The sequence below is a fragment of the Panthera leo genome, chromosome A1 (assembly GCF_018350215.1).
Source record: "Panthera leo isolate Ple1 chromosome A1, P.leo_Ple1_pat1.1, whole genome shotgun sequence".
NCBI lineage: Eukaryota > Metazoa > Chordata > Mammalia > Carnivora > Felidae > Panthera > Panthera leo.
Genome location: NC_056679.1, coordinates 70,822,148 through 70,850,069, shown reverse-complemented (window position 1 = coordinate 70,850,069; position 27,922 = coordinate 70,822,148). Strand labels below are relative to the sequence as shown.

Genomic DNA, 27,922 nt, shown 5'->3' with positions numbered 1-27,922 from the left:
TCCCTGCCCTTAAAGACACAGCACAATAAAGAGTCACAATGAGATACAACATAGAAGCAGCAGTTTGAAAAGCTGTTAGGGGATATGCAAGGGAGATTTGCTGACTAATCTCAGTGTGTGCGGGAGGGGCAGGGATCTTTGGAAGACTTCTCCAAGAACAAAAGAGGTGGCATGTGCCATTTCCCTCCCCTGCTCCCCAGCAACAATACACAGACATCTGCAGGAAGCACAGGGTAAACACTCTAAACCTAGTTTGCTAATGCCATGCCCGGACACACGAGCTTCTGCAGATCTACCCCCTCCAATGCAATCAGCCTGGGAAGGAGTTTCCCAGACAACTGAAGGGGCTCTCCTACAGCAGACCAGCACATACCTTGCTGGCACCCCACACCATGCCCCAAATTCTCTTAGGAACCAACCCATCTAACACACCCTTGGCAGGAGTCCATCCAAAGTGGTGCTACAAAGGTGGCAGTGTGCAAGCAGCCCCTAGTGTGCCAGCACCACTCCAAAGTAATTCCAGACCCAGAGAGAGGGGAAGAGAACGACACATGCTGTGGCCCCAGCAGTGGAACAGGGGCAGACATGTGGTCTGACTGCAGGCCATTCCCACTAACAAAAGTACCTCAGGGGACAGCACAGAAAGCATCCTACACTTCAGTGTTACTGCAGCTCTGACAAATGCCTACTCTGCCTTAACTCAAACCCAAGTTGACCCCAGACTGTCCCGGTAACACAAGGACCAAATGCTAAGTACAACAGGCAAAGAGTCATTGAAGATGACTGGACTGAAGGCAAATGTGGTTCAGTCCTAATAGGCACACACAACACACACAGGAGACACTCCTGAAATGCCAGATTCTGGTGAACAGGGAACATTGCCCTGCAGGGTACTATAGGACCTCTTCTCCATAAGGCCACTACTTTCAAGAGCAGGAGACATAGCTCATTTTCCTAACACAAAGAAACAGACACAGAGAGTTAGACAAAATGAGGAAACAGAGAAATGTATGGCTAATGAAAAACAGGACACACACAAAAAAATCACAGCTAAAGAGCAAAATGGAACAGATAGAAATAATATGCTTGAAAGAGGACTTAAAGTAATGGTCATAAAGATACGCACTGGACTTGAGTAGAGGACTTCCGTCAGACCCTCAACAAACACAAAGAAAATCAACCAATCAGAGATGAAGAACTCAGTAAATGAAATTGAAACTACACTAGAAGGAATAAATACTAGACTAGAGGAAGCAGAAGAATCGATCAGCAACCTGGAGAAAGAGTAATGGAAATCAATCAGGCTTAACAGGAAAAACAAAAAAATAACTAAAAATGAAAATAGACTAAGAGAACTCAGCAACACCATTAAGCATAATAACATTTGCATAACAGGGATCCCAGAAGAAAGAGAGAAACAGGGGCAAAAAAATTATTTGAAGAAATAATAACTGAAAACTTCCTGAATCTGGAGAAGGAAAGAGACATCCAGATCTAGGAGGCATAAAAAGCCCCCAACAAAATCAACTCAAGGAAGTCCACATCAGGACATGTAGTAATTAATGTAACAAAAAGTAGTGATAAAGAATTTTAAAAGCAGCAAGAGAAAAGAAAACAGTTACATACAAAGAAAACCCCATAAGGCTATCAGCTGACTGACCAGCAGAAACTTTACAGGCCAGAAGGAAATGGCATGATATACACAAGCATTAACAAAAAACAAAACAAAACAATACACCCTACAATCAAGAACACTCTATCCGCAAGGCTGTCATTCAGAATAGAAGGAGAGACAAAGTTTCCCAAAAACAAAAGCTGAAGGAATTCATGAGCACTAAACCAGCCCTAGAAGAAATGTTACAGGGAACTTTTTGAGTAGAAAGGAAAAACCAAAGATAGGAGTAAGAAAAGGAAGTACAAAAGCAGGAAAATTAAGTAGACTTTTAAAAATCTGTCAAGGGATTCACAAAACAAAGGGATGTCAAGTATGACACCATATACCTAAAATGTGGCTGAAAGGACTAAGTGATTTGGGAATGGATAAAAACTTAAGCCACCAATAACTTAATATATACTGCTATATGCATAAAATGTTATATATAAACTGAATGGTAACTACAAATCAAAAACTGGTAATAGACATGCAAAAAATAAGAAAGAAATCCTAGAGAAAGAAAACTAGCAAACTGTGAAAGAGAAGAGCAAAAGAAGAAAGGAACAGAGAAGAACTACAAAACCATAAAACAAGTAACAAAACAGCAGTAAGTACACACCTATCAATAATTACTCTGAATGTAAATGGACTAAATGCTCCAACCAAAAGACATAGGGTGGCAGAATGGATAAAAAATACTAAGACCCGTCTATATGCTTCTTACATTAGACTCATTTCAGGCCCAGAAGTACATGCAGATTAAAAGAGAAGGGATGGAAAAGCATTTATAATACAAATGGAAGTAAAAAGAAAGCTGGGGCAGTGATAATTACATTGGACAAAACAGATCTTAAAGACTGTAACAAGAGACAGGAAGGACACTATACAATCATAAAGGGAACAGTTCAACAAAGGATACACAATTATAAATATTTATGCACCCGACATGGCAGCATTCAAATATATAAAGCAGGTAATAAACATAAAGGGAAGTAATAGATAGTAATACAGTAATAGTGGGGGACTTCAACACCCCACTAACATCAATGGATAGATCATCCAAACAGAAAATCAAAAAGGAAACAGTGGCTTTGAATAATACACTGGACCAGATAGATCCAACCAATATACTCAGAACATTCCATCCTAAAACAACAGGAAACACATTCTTTTCAAGTGCACATGTAACATTCTCCAACAGATCACATATTAGGCTACAAAACAAGTCTCAAAAAATTCAAAAAGATCAAAGTCATTCCATGCATCTTTTCCAATTAAACTAGAAATCAACCACAAGAAAAACTCTGTTAAGAACACAAATACACGGAGGTTAAATAACATGCTACTAAACACTAACAGGTCAACCAAGAAATTAAAAAATACATGGAGACAAATGAAAATGAAAACCTAACAGTCCAAATTCATCAGGATGCAGCAAAAGCTGCTCTAAGACAGAAGTTTATAACAATACAGGCCTACTTCAAGAAGCTACAAAAATCTCATTTTTTAAAAAAATGTTTAAATGTTTATTTTGAGAGACAGAGAGACAGAGCACACGAGCAAACAGGGAAGGGACAGAGAAAGAATCCCTCTGCCAGCACAGAGCCCTATGTGGGGCTCCATCCCACAAACCATGAGATCATGACCTGAGCTGAAATCAAAAATCAGATGCTTAATCGACTGAGCCACCCAGATGCCCCAAGAAAAATCTCATATAAACATCCTAAGCACCTAAAGGAGCTAGAAAAAGAACAAACAATACCCCAAAACAGAAGGAAGGAAATAATGAATATTAGACAGAAATAAACAAAATAGAAACTAAAAAAAAGAAAAAGAACAAAAATCAATACAACCAGGAGCTGGTTTCTTTGAAAGGACCAACAAAATTAATAAACCTTCGGCCAGAATCATTAAAAAAGAGAGAGAGCAATGACTCAAATAAGCAGTGCAAGAGGAGAAATAACAACCAACACCATAGAAATACAAAAGATTATGAAAGAATATTATGACAAATTATATGTCAGGGTGCCTGTGGCTGGCTCAGTTGGTAGAGCATGCAACTCCTGATCTCAGGGCTGTAAGTTCAAGCCCCACACTGGGTGCAGAGATTTCTCTTTCTCTCTCTCTCTGTCTATATATATATACGTATATATACATATATATATGTGTGTGTGTGTATATATATATATATATACACACACACACATAAATTTTTTTAAAAACTGCCTGTTGACAAATTGGACAAATTAGAAGAAATGGATAAATTCCTAGAAACATACATCCTCCCAAAACTGAATCAGGAATAGAAAATTTGAACAGACCAATAGCCAGCAACTAAACTGAATGAGTAATCTAAAAACTCCCAAACAAAAGTTGACCAGGTGGCTTCACAGGTGAATTCTACCAAACATTTAATGAAAAGTTAATACCTACTCTTCTCAAACTATTCCAAAAAATAAAAGAGGAAGAAAAGCTTCCAAATTCTGTGAGGCCAGCTTACCCGGACACCAAAACCAGATAAAGACACTATGAAAAAAAGAACTACAGGCCAATATCTCTGATGAACATGGATAAAAAACATCCTCAATAAAATATTAGCAAATCAGGGGTGCCTGAGTGGCTCAGTGGGTTAAGCGTCCAACTTCGGCTCAGGTCATGATCTCGCAGTTCGTGAATTAGAGCCCCATGTTGAACTCTGCGCTGACAGCTCAGAGCCTGGACCCTGCTTCACATTCTGTGTCTCCCTCTCTCTGTGCCCCTCCCTGCTCATTCTTCATCTCTGTCTCTCTCTTAAAAGTATTTAAAAAAATTAAAATATAATAATAAAACATTAGCAAATTGAATTGAACAATACATTTTTAAAAACTCATTCACCACGTCCAAATGGGACTTATTCCTGAGATGCAAGGGTGGTTCAATACTCACAAATCAACCAATGTGATACATCAACAAAAGATAAAAACTGGATGATCATTTCAATAAATACAGAAAAAGCATTTGACAAAATACAACATCCATTTAAAGTAGGTTTAGAGGGAACACAATGAAGGCCATATAGGAAAAGCTTACAGCTAAAATCATATTTAATGATGGAAAACTAAGAACTTTTCCCTTAAGATCAGGAACAATACAAAGATATCCTTTCTCACCACTTTTATTCAACATAGTACTGGAAGGCCTAGCCACCTCAATCAAATAAGGAAAAGAAACAAAAGGCATCCAATTTGATAAGGAAGAAGTAAAACTTTCATTATTTGCAGAAGATAGGAAACCCTAAAGACTCCACCAAAAAACTACTAAAACTGATAAATGAATTCAGTAAGGTCGCAGGACATAAAATCAATATACAGAAATCCGTTACATTTCTATACACTAATAATGAAGTAGCAGAAAGAGATAAATTAAGGAAATACTCTCATTTACAATTGCAGCAAAAATAATAAAACACCTAAGAATAAATTAAACCAAGGAGGTGAAAGACCTATACTCTGAAAACAATAAAACACTGATGAAAGAAACTGAAGAGGACACAGACAAATGGAAATACATGCCTGCCCAAGGATTAGAAGAACAAATACTAATGTCCATACAACTCAAAGCAATCTACAGATTTAAAGCAATCTCTATCAAAATACCAATAGCATCTTTCACAGAAACAGAACAAATAATCCTAAAATTTGTACAGAGCCACAAGAAATTCTGAATAGCCAAAGTAATGTTGAAAGAGAAGTACAAAACTGGAGGTATCACAATCCCAGATTTCAATATATACTACAAAGCTGTCGTAATCCAAACAGTATGGTACTGGCACAAAAACAGATACATAAATCAATGGAACAAACCATCCCAAAATACACCCATAATTATATGGCCAATTAATATTCAACAAAGGAGACAAGAATATGCCATGGGAAAAAGACAGTCTCTTCAATAAATTATGCTAGGAACACCTGAACAGCTACATGCAAAAGAATGAAACTAGACCACTTTCTTACACCATACACAAAAATTCTAGGAGATAGCACAGGGAGTAATTTTTCTAACATCAGCTGTAGCAACATTTTTCTAGATAGGTCCCTGAGGCAAGGGAAACAAATGCAAAAATAAACTGTCAAGAGTACATCAAAATAAAATGCTTTGCACAGCAGACGAAACAATTGACAACAACAACAAAAACCCTACTGAATGGGAGAAGATATTTGCAAATAACATATCCAATAAAGGGTTATTATCCAAAGATATATAAAGATCTTAAAATTGATCAAAAAAAAACCCCCACATAATCAATTAAAATGGGCTGAAGACATGAACAGACTTTCTCTAAAGACGACAAAGAGATGGCCAACAGACACATGAAAAGAAAGATGCTCAACATCACTCATCAGCAGGGATATGCAAATGAAAACCACAATGAGAATTACCTCCCTCCTGTCAGAATGGCTAGTATTAAGTTGTCACGGGGTGCATGGCTGGCTCAGCCAGTAGAGCACACTACTCTTGATCTCAGGGTTATATGTTTGAGCCCCACATTAGGTGTAGAAAATACTTACAAATAAGATCTCAAGAGGGGCACATGGGTGGTTCAGCCAGTTGATCATCCAGCTCTTGATTTCGGCTCAGGTCATGACCTCACGGTTCATGGGTTTGGGCTCCACATTGGGCTCTGTGCTGCCAGTGTGGAACCTGCTTGGGATTCTCTCTTCCTCCCCCCTCTCATTCTCTCATTCTCTCTCTCTCTCTCTAATAAATAAATCTTAAAATAAGATCTTAAGAAGAAAAAAGATAAGAAATAAGTTTTAGGGAGGATATAGAGAAAAAGGAACCCTCACCCACTGCTGACAGAAATGCAAACTGGTGCGGCCGCTGTGGAACATTATGGAGGTTCCTCAAAATATTAAAAATAGAATTACTATATGATACAGTAATTCCACTACTGGGTATTTACCCCCAAAATACAAAAAACATTAATTTGAAAGGATATATGTACAGCTATGTTTACTGCGGCATTATTTATGATAACCAAATCATGGAAGCAGCCAAAGTATCTATTGATAGATGCATGGGTAAAGATGATGTGGTTATGTGTACACACACACACAAACAGCCTTAATCTTAAATATAGAGAATGAACTGATGGCTATTAGAGGGGAGGTGGGTGAGACAATGGGTGAAACAGGTCAAGGGAATTAAGAGTACGCCTAACTTGGTGAGCACAGAGTAGTGTATATAATTGTTGAATCACTACATTATGCACCTGAAACATAAACTGTATGTTAATTATACTGGAATCTTTAAAAATAATAAATACTACAAATAAATAATAAATAAATACTAGGTAAGCTAGGTTTTCAAATATTTTTATGTTTTTCAGTAAGACTACAGAACTTCTAAGCCTATTTAAATAGATGCTTGAAGAAAAATCCACAATTAAGTACTTTTTCCCACCATCAGGCATTAACTATACTGAAACAATGTTCTTTTTCAAATTATGCTGTTTAAATTTGTCAGAATTATTAAAATATACAAATATATATATATACTCAATATTTCAGTGTGTTTTGGTCTTAAATTAAAATTTTTAATGTCATTGAAAGGTCAAAGTTCTTGTTAACAAAATTGAGAAGGTCTTGGGATACTCTTTTCCAATTTACAAAGGAAAATCTTCACAACTTACTTTCCATAGATTAAAAGTTGGGAGGCGCACCTGAGTGGCTCAGTTGGTTAAGCGCCATACTCTTAATTTCAGCTCAGAAAATGACCTCATGGTTCAGGAGATTGAGCCCCACTTGGGGCTCTGCACTGACAAGCATGGAGCCTGCTTGGGATTCTCTCCCCCTCCCCGCCTCTGTCCCTCTGCCAAACACACGTGCATTTACCTGCACACTTGCACGTGTGCTCTCTCTCAAAATAAATTTTCAAAGTCCAACTTTTTTTTAATGTTTAAGTTAAATAGCAAGTACCCAAACACATGTCAATAAAGTAATTCATACATGAAGATATGGATATAAATCCTTTTTTCCTGTCCAAATGTAATTTTCACATTGCTGCTAAATAAAGTCATAGTCCTTCTTGACTGTAATGACTGGTGTACCTTGAACTCCAGGGGGTTTAAAATAGTCTTTTAAGCAGCTTTGACAGATTTTGACAATTTAACCTGCTGAGCTCACAGCACCCAAGGGACTGTCTTGGTTGCAAGTTTTATTTTTGATGCAGCTGACCACTAACACTGACTCCATAGATAATGGATTTCAGTAACAACCACCCACAGGTTAACACTTTGAGTAGTACCCATAATATTGCTTTAATTAATACATGAAGGTCACAGTTTGGTAGAAACTTTTATTAAATTTGGCAGTGCTTACAGTAAAAGAAAGAAACCGTGTGTGTTCATCTGTACAGTAACTCTATAAATTTGCCTATAGATATAATTCAGTTTGCTCATGGATTTATGCTGTATTTCAATTTATTTTCTAAAAGGAATTCAATTTATTGGTTCTATTTCCCCCAAAATATGTACACTTCTAGCATTTCTAACTGGTAGTTTCATGACAGATGGCTCTAACCATGCTGGGCACAGAATGGGTCTACCTGGCACAAAGAGACCACCCACTAGAGCAAAGGAAATTTCTACCACCACCACGCCCACCCCCCTGATTTTGGAGCATTTTGATGGTAGAAAAGATTAATGCCTTGATTTGTCTGCAGCTTCATGCCTTAAATATTAATATATTTCTCAAATATCAGAATTATTTTTCAGCTTGAAAAGATTATTTTTTTTGAACCCAAACTTTTTATACAGCAGAAATAAGCCAGGGTATTTAAACGAATATATGAAAGGGCAAAGTAAACAAGGTTTTAAATGAATCTGAAATTAAGGGTTAACTCTAAAGTGTTTTAAAAAAAAGATACTATAATACCCAAATCACACAGTCAGCAGGGTTGGTTCATTTTTCCATTTTTATATGTATTAGGTAATTTGAGGGTATTTTATTGAAAAGCGAAGAATGGTGGCTGAATTTATACATATTGAGTTCAGCAGTAATTGTATTTTTTAAATACACAACCTGACAGGCACTATGGTAAATGATAATGAATCAGCATGGGAGCCATTTAATATACTTCTTGATTAACTCATTGCCCGTCCAGTTCGCACACAGACATGCTTACATGTCATAATCGTCATAATTCCCATCATCCCCACTGCTAGCACTCAAGCTCCTTGATTAGTGCACAACTCCCAGACGAGCCATTGCTAATGCTAAATCATTCTCTTCAGCCTCCTGCTACTATTCTGCAGGACCTCCAATTAAATATAATGTCCCTGATGAGCCATATTAATGTGAACAAATCCCCACCAGGAATCCTAACCTATTCCATTTTACCCAAAAATATAGAGAAAGTAATTTAGCCAAGCCAAAGATAATCAAAACATTTTAAATTGATATAGTATAATGTTTCTGCAAAATATGTTTTTCCAAGGACAATAAAAGCAAAGAGAAGAAACGTCTGAACATTTCATATACTTTCTTCTCCCGATTAGTTTCTCACCATCAAGTCTAGTGTTTTAAATTTGCAAAGGTTGATACATTGTATTCTAAATCCAAAAAGGTTACTGAAAGCACTATGTTTTACAAGAAAAGTGAGCAATAACAAGTTTTAAAGCAGGTATGCCATTTAAAAACTCTTTAATCACCAGAACCCCAAGGTCCAAAAATCACATTAATGAAACCAATTCCTCCCTTCCCATTAAATACAGTATTGCAATCACTATCAGAGGCTTTACTGTGCAACTTTATCCTGCTGATAAGAATACCTCGTGATGAACAATGACAGTATTTTTTCAAAAAACTGATTTAAGAATCCTATACATTTTCTAAATCTTGCATTTTCTAAATGCAATCTAAATAATTGTCCATGTTTCTGAATGAAATAAGACCAAATGGGAAACAGGGATCCTCACGAACATCATCTTAAAGTATTCTGTGCTAGTAAAAGCTATTTAAAAAAATGTTATTTAAATATACCATCTCAAAATATAAAAAATAAAAAAATAAAAATAAATAAATAAATATACCATCTCAACTACACACACATACAATAAATGGTCACCTGAATTAAGTTATCACCCAAAAGTTTTACAAACCTGCCCTTTACTTCTTTATTCCAATTTGAGGATCAATGACTACATTGATTGTAAAGAAGTCCTTAACGGATTGTGAAATGTATTTTAACTCAAGAACTCATAACTCCTTTCCAAATAATAAAAGGTTGAAAATATCCTAAAAACTAAACCATATGAGAAAAAGTTAATGCATGAGGTTTTTACCTTTAAACTGCTTTTCATACAGCTAAAACTAAAGATATTTTAACAAAAATAATAAATATATAAAGATATACATAAAAATAAAACATATATTCTAACAACCCCATAAAATTTTTATAACGTTTTCCCTAAGGTCTTTTATACCTTAGCCTACATTAATGTATTCCTTCTTCATTTACCTGATCATTACCCTCCAGTTTGTTCAGCTGGAACCAACGTACACTAATTACATAGACATCACGAAGTCCTATTTGTCCTTAGTACCTCCCCAGACAGCAGGGAAATATTATCAAGGGTAGGCATGCTAAGTGATGATTCCCCTCACCTTACTGTCAATCATCCCAGACTGCTCACAGGAAACCCCGCTCAATCTCATTACTGAATCCTAAGGGTAAGACTACAATACACATCAGGAATCATACTTCAAACAGCAGGCTGTCTGACCAAGATGGGAGTCACAATGGCTACTTCCCTGATTTTAAGTTTGGGTTCTGAAGTAGTAAATATTAGGCATTTCTCATTTACATCCAACATCACTGAACACAAAGCAACAAAACATTGACACATTCAATTTAGGAGTCTAGATAGAAAATATAGCGAAAGGTTATAGCACAGAATCATTTAATCCATTTTAAGAAAAATCAAAACGTTAACTTCAGAGATTTGATACAAATATAATAAGATTTTGCTATTTCTTACGGGAAAGCATACTATCTTTTTACTTAAAAACAAAGTTATAAAAATAAATAGTTATCTAACATGCATTTTGAGTACAACCTCTATGTTTGCAAATTCTTTATTCCCACTATTCACCAAACTAACAAAGTAGGATCCACCTTCCCATTTAGAAAAGTCCTAGTCACTAAATCCAAACATTTCTCATCTTTTATATTTCTTAACTTCTCTGGGAATACCTACAATTACAAATTAGTCGCATAAACCCCTAGAATCTACCTCTCCTGCCTTCTAAGTCAATATTCATATTAATAAGGCCCTCTTCAACAAATCAAGAAATTCTCCCATATCAGCCCTCTGCCTAAAATCTAATGAATTTACTCCACAGACCTGTCTCTTCTTGCTCCAAAATTTTATGGTGTGCTCCTGGTTATTTCTGCATGAAAAGGTATTAAAATGTACTCTAGTATCTGTTAGGTTGGTCCCCTCTTCAATTTTCCACCGACTTTTCTAGGACATTCTACAAATTTACTCCTTTGTCATCCCCCCCCCAATTATACTGCATTAGAATTTAATAGAGAAATGTACATAAACTTTCAAATAACTAGTATTTACACTATTCAATTTCCCTATACAAAAATAAGTCCTCCTATAAGTCCTACAGATTTCATATCAAGTGCTTTACCTTTTCCACTGTTTCTATGAAGCTATACATTTTCAGTTGTATTTTTTTACATTTATTTTTGAAAGAGAGAAAGCACGTATGTGTCCGGGTGAGAAGCAGAAAGAGAGGGAGACAGAGGAGAGACGTGAAAGCAGTCTGTCTCTCTGACAGCAGAGAGCCCGATGCAGGCCTTGAACTCACCAACTGTGAGACCATGCATGCCCTGAGTTGAAGTCTGACGCTTACCTGACTGAGCCACCCAGGCATGCCAGTTGTATTTGCTATTTTGTTGATGATACATATAGGAAAACTATAGATTTATTTTTTAACAACCATAGAGATGGTTTTTTATGTTTCTAAATAGTTATTCAGTTAACTACGTAACTAGAAACTCAACACAATCTTACTATTTCTGCCTTTCCTGTCCACCATTTTACATTTGCTTAACCCACTACCTAGCACTTTTAGAATGCTGTTAAATAACAGTAGTGAGAGTAAATTTATCAGCCTTTACCCTGAATTTCATGAGAATGCTTCCTATGAGGTATAACCTTCTTATTATGGGAAGGCAGCATGTATTTAATCCTGTTTTACTAAGGATTTTACAAAGACAGTGAATTTCTTTTAAATGACATCTAGGCTTTTATCAGAATAATCATCTAGTTTTCCTCTACTAACTTATTAATATATTAATATTCTCTAATTTTGAACCATACTGAAATGTCATGAATACACTCCATGTGGCTGCAGCATATTATTTAAGTAAATTATTTTATTCCATTTTCCTATTACTTAGGATTTTTCTATCAATATATGACAGTCATTGTTTTATTTTTCACTTACCATCTTTGCCCAGATTTTAAAAAAGAAACCTTTAAAAAACAAACATTTTTTAAAAAGGAAATCTATTTTTACTTAAGTCTATAACAATTCATGTCAAAATTTCTTGTTTACTGAAAACTGCAAAGAATTCTTGTGAGAATCTCTACACCAAGCACCCTACTTCATTACTTCTATGACAGCCTAGAGTTCCTTAGTCAATGATCTCTTATCTTATTCAGGCTCTTTCATGCAGAGTTACAGGCCTATAACTACTTGTCACCGATTTTGTCTTCTGAGCAAAACAAAATAAATACTTAACATTTTAAGAAGCTTTTTACAAACATGTTAAACCCCACTTTCATTAATGGATAGAACAGATGATCAACAAGGAAAGAGAAGACTTGAATAGCCCTATGAACCAACCAGTCCTAAGAGGCATCTAGAGAGAACCATAAACAGCAAAACAGACATTCTTAGGTTCACATGGAACTCAAGGACAGAGCATATGGTATGCCATAAAACAAACACCAACAAATTTTAAAAGACAGAAATAGAAAGCATGTTGCCTAACCAAATGTAAGGAAACTAAAAACAGGTAACAAAAACAAACTTGGGAAGCTCACAAATAATGTGTAACTAAACAACACACTCCTAAATGATAAGCAGGCCAAAAGAGAAATCACAAGGGAAGTCAGAAAAGAGTTTCAGGAATGAAAATGAAAAACATACCAAAGCATATGGGGTACAGCTAAACAGAGAAAAATGTTATACAGCTCAACAATTAGATTAAAAAAAGACTTTAAGTCAACAACCTAATCTTCTACCTTAAACTATTTTTAAAAAGAGAAAACTAGGGGCACCTGGGTGGCTTAGTTGGTTAAGCGTCCAACTCTTAATCTCTGCTCAGGTCTTAAGTTCAAGCTCTGCATTGGGTTCCATGCTAGGCATGAAGCCTACTTATTTAAAAAAAAAAAAAAAAAAAAAAGAGCAAAATAAACCCAGAACAAGCAGGATAAAGGAAATAATAAAGACTAAATACAAATGACATAGAGATCAATGAAATCAAAGTTGGCTCTTTGAAAAGATCAATACAGTTGAAAACTTTTAGCTAAAGTAACCAAGGAAAAAAAGACTCTTAAAAGCCTAAAATCAGGAATGAAAGAAATCACTACCAAACTTACAAAAATAAAAATAAGGAAATACTATAATCATATATCAATAAACTAGATAAATCAGATGAAATGGACAAATTCCTAGAAAGAAAAAATTATAGACACAGAAAAAGAAATCAAAAATCTGAATAAACCTTTAATAAGAGATTGAATAATCAAAAAACCACCCATAGACAGGTACCTGGCTGGCTCAGTTGATAGAGCATACAACTCTTGATCTCAGGGTTGTGAGTTCAAGCCCCACATTGGGTATAGAGATTACTTAAAAATAAAGTCTTTAGGGCACCTGGGTGGCTCAGTTGGTTAAGTGTCCCCACTCTTTGATTTCAGTTCAAGTCATGATCTCACAGTTATGAGATCGAGCCCCATGTCAGGCTCCATGCTAGGCATGGAGCCTGCCTGGTATCTCTCTCTCTCAAAAATAATAATAATAATAATAATAATAATAATAATAATAATAATAATAATAAATTTAAAATTAAAAAAGCCACAGAGATGGCTTCACTGGTGAGTTCTACCAAACATTTAAGGAATAATTAATGCCAACTCTTCACAGACTCTTCCAAAACAAGAGAAGATGAGGGAACAGTTCCTAACTTATAATATGAGGCCAAGATCTGATACCAAAACAAAGCCATCACAAGAAAACTACAGACCAATAGCTCTTATAACCACAGATGAAAAATTCTCAACAAAGCACGAATAAAATGAATCCAGCAATATATACAAAAACTATACACCTTGACCAAGTGTGTAGTATCCAAAAATTAATGGAATATACCATATCAATAACAGACAAAAGCTATGGCATCTCAGTCGACACAGAAAAAGCATTTGAAATAATCCAATATCCAATCACAAAAAAGCATTCAACAATCTAGAAATACCAGGGCACTTCCTCAACCTGATAATGGGAATTTATGAAAATCCCAGAGCCTAAATGAAGCTTAATTGTGAAATACTAAGCGCTTTCTGCCAAAGATGAGGAACAAAACAAGATGCTTGCTCTCACTACTTCTATTCAATATCACTCTGAACGTTAAAGCCAAGAAAATTAATATGAAATAAAAAGCTCCAAGATTGAAACAAAAGAAGTCTATCTCTAGTCTATCTCTATTTGTACATGGTCTTCTAGAGAGAATCTTAAGGATCTTACATATATAGACACACACACACACACACGTGTGTGTGTGTGCGTGCGTGTGTGTGTATATAAAATAAACAAATTCAACAAGGTTGCAGGAAATGATCACATACAAAAGTTGATTATAGTTCTATAAACTTGCAATAAAAACTGAAACTTAAAACATTGCAATCCTAATATAAAAAATACCAAAACATTTACTATGTAATATAACAAAGTTAAGTGCAAAACTTATACTCTGAAAACTACAAAACACTGCTGAAATTAAAGTAGCCACAGTAACTAGAACAAGAGCAAATGGAATATCCACGTCCATGGATAGGAAGAATTGAGAATGTTGAGATAATAATACTTCCCAAATTAGTGTACAGATACAACACAATCCCTATCAAATGTCCAGCAGGATTCAGTCTTCCACCAGGACAATTTTTCCTTCATAAACCATTCTCCAAACATCTTTCCAAAGACTAATAAAGACCTGGAGAACACATAAAAGACAATTCATGACTTGGTAAGAGGCCTAACTCCCACTTGCCTCTCCTGCCCAGACCATTTCCCACTGCTTGTGGACTTATCCCCTGGACGCAGCTGCAGAAATCCCATCAGCATATGTGAACTGCCATCCTGGGTAAAGTCTGATTTTGATACTGCTCTAGATCAGCCTTCACTTTTCAAAAAGAGCAGGGCAACTTCCTCAACAGACAGGATGTCATCCTCTTTTAAGACTATCCACTGGGACAGCCCAGTGGCTCAGTCACTTAAGCGTCTGACTTTGGCTCGGGTGATGATCTCATGGTTTGTGAGTTTTAGCCCCACATAGGGGTCTGTACTGACAGCTCAGAGCCTGGAGCCTGCCTCTGATTCTGTGTCTCCTTCTCTCTCTGCCCCTCTCCTGCTCATGCGTGCTCTCTCTCTCTCAAAAATAAACATTAAAAAAAAAAAGACTATCCAAGAACAACCAACTAAATAATCTGCAAAACCTCCCTACAAGCACCTCTACAAGCACCTCAAATCCTAGATTAACTTTAACAAACACCCTTTAAATGAACAACTTGGCTTACAAGAAATTACAGGCAATCCCCAGGGCTCAAAAGCAAAAAAGGAAGCTAAAAGCCAGACAGCATCTGCCAGAGCCAATATTCCAGCTAATCATGGAGAGCAGGAGGGGGGATCTCAAGAATCAGGGTTGGTGAGCACATGGAAATTGGGGGAAACCGGTGTGCCTAGAGAGGGTACGCAAGCTTCTTGCCCTGTCCCCATACCTTCCCTTACTCAGATCTTCCAACTGACTGTTTCTGAGCTATACTCATTTATAATAAACTGGTAATCTAGTAAAAAAAAAAAAAAGGGGGGGGGGGGAGAATCTAAAGAACTGAGTTAATTCTCAGAGAAAGGAGTTAAAAATTATAAGAAAAACTCCCTACATACAGCCAGGCTGCTCAAAGATTACATCCTCAGTGAAAAGGAAGAAAAATGTCAATCTAATAAGTACATGGAAGACAAATATTTAAAATTATCTGCTGTAGTTCAAAGTAAGAAGTCTCCTCTGTAAATTAGAAACCATGGGTCTATTCAAGAGAGGGAGGGATATATGTCATTTCATTTTGTTTTTTCCATTATCCTCAAAATTCAGCAACCTTCATGCCAATAAGTTAACAGAAAGATTAGTACCAGAAGAAGGGTACCCTAGAGAGTCTGGCAGAAACAAATATAGCATCCACCCAACAAGACCATATCTGCAACCCAAACCATGCTGGGATTCAACATTAAAGACACCAGATAGGAGGTCACAAGCCAAGATCCACACAAACGAAAAGCTCATCCATTGTGTAAGAAGTCAGAAGTAGACACTTAAGAACTTGGAATAATACAGCAGTATGATAGAAGCTTTAAAATAAGTAGTTAAAGGGGCACCCGGGTAGTTTAGTCAGGTAAGTACCCAACTCTTGGTTTTGGCTCTGGTCATGATCTCACGGTTCCTGGGTTCAAGCCCCGCATCAGGCTCTGTGCTCACAGGGTGGAGTCTGCTTAGGATCCTCTCTCTCTCTCTCTCTCTCTCTCTCTCTCTCGCTCTCTCTCTCTCTCTCTGCCTCTCCCTGGTTAGCACATGCGCATGCACTCTCTCAAAATAAATAAATTCTAAAAAAGTAGTTAAAAATGAGTAAGACATGAAAGGGGGAAAAAAAGGTAGATTCAAAATGGAGTAGACCTGACAGACTTCTCAGCAGACAGCACGAGACAAATGCGACCAAAGTAATTTTTGCATCAGATGCTTTTTATCAGTGGATGAAAAATAGTAGATGAGAGGTTGTTGGGGGACAAATATTCACATGGATTCAAAGATTCACCCCCAAAAATTTCAAAAGAGAGGGAAAAATAATGCACCATTACCTCAACCAAGTAATCAGTGTAACCAGAACCACCCAACATTATGAATACAACAGGATCACTTAAGTATTTTTTTTAATTTTTTTTAATGTTTATTTACTTTCAAGACCAAACAGAGTGAGAGTGGGGGAAATGCAGAATCTAAAGCAGGCTGCAGACTGAGCTGTCAGCACAGAGCCCAACGCAGGGCTCAAACTCACAGCGAGATCGTGACCTGAGCCGAAGTAGGACGTTTAACCGACTGAGCCACCCACTTATGAAGGCGCCCCACTTATGAAGCTTTCTTATCAAAAAAAAAAAAATATTTACACTGAATCTATTTGTGAGGAAATAAACCCAGACTATCTATAAGCCAATTGGCCTGGATTCCTCAAAACGTTGGTATCGTGAAAATCAAACAAAGAGGGAAGGGAAGACGACTATTTTAGATTAAGAGACTCTTTAAAGAGCCATAATAACCGAATATAATTCATGAACCGCGACTGAACTGTGGGTCAAAAAAAAAAATACTAAAGACATTGGGAGCGGCACCTGGCTGGCTCTGTAAGTAGAGCATCTTCATTACAGTGTCATGAGTTCAAGACCCATGTTGGGTGTAAAGCTTACATTAAAAAAAAAAAAAGTAAAGACATTTGGAGACAAATGGGAAAATTTGAATACACTCTGTGTATTAGATTATACTATAGAATTACTAATAATTTTCCTAGCTTTGATAGGGTATATGTAAGAGAATAGCTTTTTCCTGGGAAATAAAAACTTAAGTATTTAGGGGTGAAATGCCATGACTGTAACTTACTTCCAATTTCCTTAGCAAAATAAAAAAAGAAGAAATATACACACAATATATATTTATACTCATACATATGGACACAGTTATAAGCAAATGTGTCCAAATGTTAACTGGTGAGTCCAAGCAAAAGGTATAAGCACTCACTGTACTTGCTCTTCCAATTTTGCGTCTGAACACTTAAGAATATAAATGGCCATTAATATGAAAAGGTACTCAACATCAATATTCATCAGAGAATTTAAATTAAAACTACAATAAGATAACATGTGAACACCAACAGAATAGCAAAAATCAGAAGGACTGCTGAGATCAAGTCCAGGCAAGGACGCAGAGCAACATGAATGTTCGTACATTACTGGTGAGAGCAAAATGTGGCAGAGTCATACAGAACAACTATTTGGCAGCTTCTAACACTTATTATTTTTTAAGTTTATTTATTTTGAGAGGGGGTAAGGGGGAGAGAGGGAGAGGGACAGGGAGAAGGGGAGGGAGGGAGGGAGAGAGGGAGAGAGGGAATGAATGAATCCCAAGCAGGATGTATGCTGTCAGTGCAGAGCTCAACATGGGGCTCAATCTCACAAACGACAAGATCATGACCAGAGCTGAAATCAAGAACCAGACACTTAACCAACTGAGCCACCCAGGCACCCGTGGCAGCTTCTTACAGTTAAATATACATCTATTAATGCCAGGAGTCAACAAAATACCACCCACCCACAGGCCAAATCCAATCTAAGGACGGTTATTTTATAGCCTGCAAGTTAAAAATGGTTTTTATATTTCTAAAGGGTCATATGTATGTATATATAAATAAAAGTAGCAGAACATGTGACCTGCAAAGTCTAAAATATATTTATTTACTCCCCAGAGATTTACTATTCATACAGGAAAAAGTTGCTTTGCCTCCCATCTACCTGATGACCAAGTAATTCCACTCCTAGGTATTTAGACGAATCAAAGTATGTGTTTACATAAAGATTTGTACTAGATTATTAAAGAAGTCTTGTTCACAATAGCTAAAAACTGGTGGGTGGATGTGTCTAATTTGGTAAGCAAGCTTATCCTAAAATTCACATGGAAGAACAAAAAGACAAGAATATTGAAGACAATTTTGAAGAACAGGATGGGGGAAAGGAGACCAATGGAAAAAACTGCATAATCATCTTTAAAAGCCAATTTTTTTCCATTACACATCATTTATAAGGTAGTTCGTTTTCTTTATAGGACTTACCACTTAATAGTCATAGTAAACCATTAGCCTTTTCTCCCTGCTTAACGGTCAAAAATTAGTTGTGGAAAATATTAACTTGCCATTTAAAAACAATCAACTGTTGGGGCGCCTGGGTGGCTCAGTCAGTTGAGCGTCCAACTTCGGCTCAGGTCATGATCTCACGGTTTGTGGGTTCAAGCCCCATGTCAGGCCCCGTGCTGACGGCTCAGAGCCTGAAGCCTGCTTCAGATTCTGTGTGTGTGCCTCTCTCTCTCTGCCCCTCCCCCCTGCACACTCTCTCTCAAAAATAAACATTAAAAAAAAAAAAAAATCAACTGTTGTATTTTCCTACTGCAATATTTACATTTCCATTTATGAAATTAACATAAAGCATATAAGATATTTTTTACTCCAAATTACATTTAAAATGCTCACCTCCTGGGGCGCCTGGGTGGCTCAGTCAGTTAAACGTCCGACTTCAGCTCAGGTCATGATCCCATGGATCATGAGCTCGAGTCCTGCGTCAGGCTCTGCCCTAATGGCTCAGAGCCTGGGCATACTTTGGATTCTGTGTCTCCCTCCCTCTCTCTCTGCTCTTCCCCACTCACACTCTGTCTCCTCTCTTTCTCTTGCTCAAAAATAAATGTTAAAAAAAAAAATTTAATGCTCACCTGTTGAAAATAAATATTGCAATGTTAACAATACATCAAAGTAGCAAGACTTGTTCATATTACCCATATTGTAAAGCTCATTGGATACAATGATAATCTTTTTGGTCACATGTTAAGGAAGCAAAAAACCAAACCGTTAGAGGAATTCACCCTTTTGGCTTTCTTGAGATGCAGAAAGCAAATAGATTTGGTTCTAGTGCTAAGGCCTAAACTAAACTTTGAACATTCTAACTATCATTATTATCCTAAATAGTATCTTTCTAGAAAAGGGCTTAAGGTAGTTCACACTAAGAGGAAGTTTTGACTGATCATGCATTGCCTCCACTGTGGGCCCTAGGAAATGTTATTCTAAATTATGTATTATAATCTCTAGTAGGCTCATTTCCACTTTCAGCAAAAAGTGACTAAAAGTCTTTAAAATGTAAAACTACCATCTCTGCTTTAGAAGGATATGAAGGACCATCTTAAAACTCTGACCAACTCTTCTGAAACCATTTTTTTCAAAGGCTGGAAAGAGACAGTGTACCTCTAGATCAAAATGTTATGGGTGAGTCTGGGTTGTGTGAATGGAGGTCTCAGTCTCTTGATTCCCCATGAGAAGATTTATGTGAGGATCCACACTCGAATAAAGACAGCCAGAAGGAAAGTAGCAAGTGCAAAGCAGTTTATTAAATCGGAAGTACACTCTCAAGGTGGGAGAGCTGGCTCCTACGTTGTTTTGGGATTGGATAGTATTGGTTCTCTCTGGGCTGGGAGGAGCTGAGACAGACAGTGTGGGATGGTCTCTAATGGAGGCTGCTTCCAGTCAGTTGGGAAACTCCCCCCACAGGTTGGGAGGAGTTTCTGGCCCTACAAGGTTTGTACCATACCATCATGGCAGCCTTTCTCCAAGGCAGGGGCTGTACCCGCAATGCAAATTGCTCCTGCAAAGCTTCTACCTAACAAGAACACAAACCTAGAAAATTAAGAATGGGAAAAAGCAGTCGTGCTGTTGGGATCTATAATACCAACACTGAAATACAAACATATATGAAAAAAATCAAAACGCAAATAATTTTGGACCATGCATGCCAACAGTCACCTTCATGAGAACACAGGATACAGAACTATATCTTGATATGAGAAAAGTAAGTTAAAGTTTACTATAAGACTTGATATAAAAACAGTGTCCATTTTCTCTCCCAATTTACCCATGAGTGAAAAACACCTCCTGGCCTAATACACTGAAAATGAACACAAGACAAGAGAAAATTTTAAATCTATTACTAGCCTGATGGTAACACAAACTTTTTTCTAAAAGAGTTTGCTACTGATAAATGTCTTAGTTTACCAACCAAGAAACAGATTAAAGTAATAGTTTTCTCATTATTTCATAGATATCTTGTAAGGAATATAAACTACTATTGAAACTATCAGTTAAAACAAATTATTAGTAAAGAGGCCAGAAACCAATATTAAAAAAAAAAAACCACATATGTAAAATAAATTTATTTAATTTCTTTTTTAAGTAGAAGAAGACTATTTTATTTATTTTTTTTTAATTTTTTTTTAATGTTTTATTTTTGAGAGAGGGAGAGACAGAGCATGAACAGGGGAGGGTCACAGAGAGGGACACACAGAATCTGAAACAGGTTCCAGGCTCTGAGCGGTCAGCACAGAGCCCAACGCGGGGCTCGAACTCACGAACTGCAAGATCATGACCTGAGCCGAAGTCGGCCGCTTAACCGACTGAGCCACCCAGGCGCCCCAAAAGAGGACTATTTTAAATGTATCTGTCAAGTAAACTAGATGAGATAAATACTTAACCTTTATTTTCAGGAAATTAGAATAGCTTGTAATGGTTTCTCTTTTTTTTGTTTTGTTTTGTTTTTTAAAGGAAGTCAGTCGCAATAAAGCAGAATGAACAACACATTTCTAGGTAAGAAATCACAAACAATGAAAATCCTCTGTATTATCTTTCTGTATAATAAAAACTGACATCACCGATAGGTCCCGTTATCAAAAGTAGTGTAAAAGAATGAAAAACAGCAACGTAAAGTACCACTACTTAAATTTCATCCCCTCAAGTTCTAATAATTTACATTCTTTTCTCATGAGATTTTTTTCTATTCCTTCATAGTTTATTACTGCTAAAAATGCCTGCTGTGGTAAAAATCCCCAATAAAATCATTCACGGCTTTATGTTATTCCTTTTGTTCATGTCCAATTAGTATTAGTGTATCTTTCATTCATCAACCTTTCAGCTGAACACGATACAGCATTTAGGAAAATTAAACAATTATAGAATTCCCTTAGTGATCCCGGAATTCAGCTGTGGAAAAACGTGCTCTCCTAATGCAGCATGATATAAACATTACAATAATCTTTGAATCTTTCTCAAGCTTTGTCTAAATCTACTTGGTGACCAGCAATCTGTCAAGCAATTTTTAAACTCTACTCTAGGTTTTTAAAACCCTGAGGAAAAAAAAATTAAGACACATATTAAAGACATTATGATGCTTCCATTTTGCTTAATACAAGAGTCAGTAATTTCATGTTTTGTTTTTTAATTGTGTATACCCTTTTCAGGCCAAGAATGAAGAAAACCTACATATTTTACCTTTATTTATTTATTTACTTTAACATTTATTTATTTTTGAGAGACAGAGAGAAGTAGAGAATGAGCAGGGGAGGGGGAGAGAGAGAGATACAGAATCTGAAGCAGACTCCAGGCTCTGAGCTGTTAGCAGAGAGCCCGACAGAGGGCTCGAACTCACAAACTGCAAGACCATGACCTAAGCTGAAGTCAGATGCTCAACTGACTGAGCCACCCAGGCTTTTTTTTTTTTTTTTTTTTAAATATACCCCAAATAAGGGTCTTCATTCAGATAAAGCGAAATATACTTACAGAACTAGCATCAACATCACTGTGGATGGCAACTGTCTTAATGCCCATCTTCTTGCAAGTTTTAATAACCTATTTTAAAATATATCAATGTTATTAATAGAGATTCATATTTCAAGGGATTTAATAAAATTCACAAAGTAAAATAGAAAATAAGATTAAAATTCCACTCACCCTACATGCAATTTCTCCTCTATTAGCAATAAGAATTTTATCAAAAGTCTGAAGAGAGAAAAAACACACATAAGAAATTGTTACTCTCACTTTGGAACCAGAAAACAAGTTTTCTCACAACACTGGACATGATTCTAAAAAAAAAAAAAAAAAAAAAAAAAAAAAAAAATTACTTCCTAGAGTAGTACTAAATATTACATGTATGTTCATCTATAACCCGATTGCTACTAAACTCATCTGGTAGGATGCGGCCCTATAATTAGTCCATTAAAGCATCAACTGATTTGGTTTGGTGTATCTTAAATGGACTAAGGGGATATTTATAAATTCTCTTGCCAAAAGGTAATCTTCAGATAACATTTCTGAATACTAAAAAACTTTAGACAGAATTGTTTGACCACTTACTTCACAACGTATATTCTAAATTCAGGGAATTTATGTTAAGTTTGAGTAACCATCATATTTGAAGCAGCTAAGGCCTCATAAGAGAGTACCTCCATTCTGGGTAGGCCTAGATACTTCAATTCTAAGCCCAGCTTTGCCACTAACAATAACCTATTTGACTTGAGGCAAATCAATCTCTGTAGATCTTCACTTTCACATATAAACTGATGGCATTTCTAGAGGAAACTATTTTATAAGGTTCTCTTCCTACTCTAAAATTGTACAGACTAATCCTTTGAAAGAAACACACAAGTAATATGGATATCTTTTAGTACACAATTATTTCTGGGTTAGTGAATTGTTGTAAGTTGAATGTAACTACAGAAAAAGTCTTAGTTATATTTCTAAAAGAAAGTTAAAGCTATATATGATCTTTAAAGTACTCATATAACTGAAAGCAATATTTTAACCTGACAGGGAGTCACAGAATCTCAGAGTTGGAAAAGGTTTTCAAAGTCTTGGTTTAAACTTTATGTCACACATCACTTATTCTAGCAAACTGAGACAAGCCTCTGCCTTAAAAATCGGTAAACTCCTAATCTGATAATATCCTGAGTCATTCAGAGCCTTGAGCAGATGGGTCCTTAAAATACCCTCATGTCACGTCAAGCCTGAGACTACAAAATCATAGGCCATTCTATACCTAAGTGGTCATGGTAAATCCCTGTTAAACACTGACAATATACAAAGAAAAAAATGTTTTATACCTCTTTGAAGTGCATTTTAAAATGTGCATTTTTATAAGTATTAAACAGATGACATCTGATAAAAGCAACACAACATGAAGTTACACAATAAGAAACTGTTATAGCAAATATAACCAATCATAACATTATAGGGATTAAGAACTTCCTTCTAATTTTTATCTGCATGGCAGAATAATACTTAAAAGCCAGTCTGGAACTAAATTGCCCAACACCACCACGTGTTCTTATGTGGGCAAGCCATCCTTCTCGACCCTCATTTCCTGGTATGTAAAATGAGAGTAATAATAGCACCTGCCACAAGAGGCTGTGAGAGTATGAATTAACACCCTTAAAGTGTTTAGAATAGTGCCTAGCACATAATATATACTCAAGAGGTGTTAGCTATAGCTATTGTTATTCACCCCTTTGGGCCACACACCACACTGTTTGTGACAAATCCAAGAGTGTGAACCTATCTAACAGGGAAAAATCTACATTAAAACAACTATCTGCACCTGACACATCTTCTCTATTAAGGGCTTGTGATGGCTAATTTTACTTTTACATGCAACTTGACTGGGCCCCAGGGTGCCCAGATGAAACATGATTTCTGGGTGTGTCTGTGAGGGTGTTTCTAGAAGACATGAGCATGTGAATCAGGGGACTCAGCCCAGTACACTGCCCTCCCCAGTGTGGGTGAGCATCATCCCATTCACTGAGGGCCTGAGAGAACAAAAAGTAGAAGTGAGGATTTGTCCTGCGTTCCTGATTCAAGAGGGACACAGGTCTTGGCCTACCCTGGGGCTTACCGACATATGGGCTCCCAGGTTCTCAGGCCCTTGGACCTGGACTAGAATTACATCACCAGCTTTCCTGTGTCTCCAGCCTGCAGATGGCAGATCGTGAGACTTGGCCTCCATAGCTGTGTGAGCCAGTGGATCTCCACATACATCTCCTACTGGTTCTCTTTCTCTGCAGAACCCTAATACAGGTCTGTTAATACCAATTAGTGCACAAGCTAAATAAAGCTGATCATATCAATTAACCTTCCATACAGAAGATATTATTTTGTATAAATGTATGTATATGGTTCAGGGTTTAAAAGGTACAAAAGGTGATATACTGTAGAGACAACTAGGTCTCTGCTCCAAAGGCAATGCTATTACCAGTTTCCTGTACATATATTCTTTCAGGTAAGCTATGCACGTAAAAGAATACATACAAATAAATTTACACAGACTTTAAAACTTCCCCTCTGCATCAAAAATTACAGGGAAACATCAAGTGCATTTGATAACTTCTGTGTACAATATGGCAGTATGACAACAAAGTGTGGTAAGTGCCATAACGCAGCTACATCCAAGAGGCTGTGGCCAGTGCAGAGAAGGAAGAGTGAACACCAAGGGCAAAGGCAGTGACATTGAAAGCAGACGGTAGCACTGAAAAACAAGGGATTTTTAATATAGCTCAAGCACAAGATATGTACAGGGGAGCTGGAGCAAACAAAGCTAGGGTAAAAAAGGCCAGATGATAAAAAGACTTATATGCCATTTAAGGAATTGGACTTTATCCTATAGGTGCAGAGCCACATATAAGGAGGCACTCTGAAGATATTCTAAGGGAAACGAACAAAAATCTTTAAATCAGGAACCTATATCCTGAAGACAGAGGGGCTTTCAAGTACCATGAGAGAGAGAGACGGACTTTCGCAGCAGCGGTTCTCTAACTACTAATGAGGTCATCCAGGGTAAGAAACACAATGGAAATTCCTGAAGATTTTTTGTTTTAAGTTACCTCCTTTTATTCTATCCTCTATCCCTCCTTCCTTCTTTCTCCTCCCCATACTTAGATCTTCACAGCCAGGGTCTAAAACCACCAAGGACACTTCACTCCATTCACAGCCCAAGAGAAGGGCTGAGCTGGCCCGTTCCCCTGGGTACTTGTTGAAGGAATGACCACAGAACTCCACACACTGACTAGTCACTTACCAACACTTCTGAGAAGTGGTACAGAACAGTGGGTAAATCTACCACCTCACTAGAGAAGCCCAGGCTTGAGTTTACACCCCAGTTATTTACTATCTGTGGATTTTGAGGCTGTTTCCAAATGTACAAAACCTAGTTGTTAAGACTAATATTAAGCAGCTAACATTTAGGGCACATGCTTTCTATATGCCAGGACAAATCCCTTCTGTCCACTATGTCTCATTTAAGGCTCAGAATAGTCCTATGAGGTCAGCTGAGAACATCCCCAATTTACAAATGAGAAAATTAAGGCTTGATGAAGCCAAATCACTTGCCTAAATCACTTAAAATTCACAGGGGCAAAGCCAGAGCTCACATCCAGGTATTCATATCAAAACATACCACAATGTGACATGATCGGAGTATAATGGTACAAGCTTTAAACACTGTATTAACAGTGACACCTAAGATCACATTTGTTACGCCAGGCACAATATAGTACTGCTAACTTAAGGCCTACTTTAGTAGCCTCCTGGTCTTTTTCTAAGCAGATTATTACTAAATCTTCCCTATTGTTATGAACGTATCAGAGACAAGTCGATGTGTTAAAATTCAAGTCAAAAAAAAAAAAATGGTACATTTAGTAATGATTAAATTTTACCTGGTTTAATTTCAACCTGATGGAAATTGCTGATAAAATATGAAGGAGTCAATGACAAGTTCAGATGAGAATCAATTTATTTAGCAAATATGTATTACCAAAAAATCAGATCTATCTGCACTTAGGACAGGAACAATAAAAAACAAAAAAGTGCAGTATTTAATGAATAGCTATGACAACACCAAGAATTCCTAGAAGTAGAAAGGCTCAATTAAAGGCAGCCCTGGAGTGAAGGGCAAGCCTACAACTTGGTCTTAACACACAAAACCTATATACTACCGTTAGGTGTCAACAAGGATCATGGACATTATGACATGACTGACACACTATATAGTTTCACCACAATTACCTAAAAGCAAAGGTACAGCAAAGAAGACAAAGACAGCAGGCAGCAGATCTGATTTCAGACATTTAAAACAAAATACGTACTTTAGTGGACTCCAAGGTGGGGGGAAGAGCTCTATAAATTCCCTAAACCAGGTTATACGTATTTGTTTATTTTTAGTAATTATCAATGGCCACCAATGTGGGGGGTGAGTCAGCTATTACTGTAAGCTCATTACGAGGTTATGGCAAAAAGAAGCCTCAAACCAAACTCCACCAACACATACATTTATGAACAGGCATAAAAAAGATCTTAAAATCTACCAAATAAAGCTCAATGATGTCTCAACTTCCTTCATCGTATAATGCTCCAACAGTCTGAATGAAAGGTTCACCTGAGGTAAATACATCAATATTCTGATTTGGCCAGCTACACTGTCAGACTCAATCTATCAAGAACCTCCAGACAAAGAAAGAGCTGCACATAGGATCACTTCATTTAGGGATCAAGCTTAGTTTCTATCCTTAAAGATAAAGAATGAAAGGCCAACTAGATTGTTTTATTCTAATTCAGGGGCTAAGAATTTCTATTAAATAGCAGCCAGAACACATATCTTGCATAACCACTAATTTCATCAATGAGAGCCCACTTCTAACACCTATTATGCTAATGAGGAAGGCTACCAAAGTTAACAGGGAGAAAGATAGATGAACACTTCGTAGTATTCTATGTCTCCCCCACTCTTGAATGTGGCCTCTTGAACAAATACTAGCTAACCACTCCATAGAGTGTGTTCCCAGTTAGGACAGCTCACTACCTCTAGATTGGAACTCAACACATGTGCAGAAATATACATACATGCACCCCAACTTCTATACTAAAGTTTTCATATTAAACCATGGATTTACTTCATAAAAGGGAGTTTATCATAGCTAATTCATCTGGACCAGTGCAGTCCAATCAAGTAACCACTGGCACTAAGCTCTTCAAATGTGGCTAATCAAACTGAGATGCCAGAAGTGTAAATTATACACTTGGATTAGAAGATCTGGTACCAAAAAAAAAAAAAAAAGTAAGTATCTCATTGATACTTTTTATATTATGTATTGAAATAACACTTTAGATATAGAATTAAAACATACTATTAAAGTTAACTTCTTCAGTTTTTTTTAATGTGGCTATTAGGAAATTTTAAATGACATATACCCTGCAAATTGTGTCCACATTGTTATTAAACTGCAATGATACAGACCCTTTCTCCAAGCCTCCAA

The 27,922-nt window shown here is 36.7% G+C and overlaps 1 protein-coding gene across 4 annotated transcripts in view; it reads right to left on the bottom strand.

Annotated features, from left to right (window-relative positions):
- PCCA (propionyl-CoA carboxylase subunit alpha) overlaps nt 1-27,922 on the bottom strand; it is a 474,500-nt gene that overhangs the window by 368,914 nt on the left and 77,664 nt on the right. For all 4 annotated transcript variants that reach the window (XM_042929832.1, XM_042929843.1, XM_042929812.1 and 1 more), the window contains 2 exons: nt 22,572-22,619; nt 22,401-22,469 (listed from right to left, as the gene is read on the bottom strand). In XM_042929832.1, coding sequence (XP_042785766.1) covers nt 22,401-22,469; nt 22,572-22,619 — 117 coding nt within the window. The remainder of the gene's footprint in view (nt 1-22,400; nt 22,470-22,571; nt 22,620-27,922) is intronic.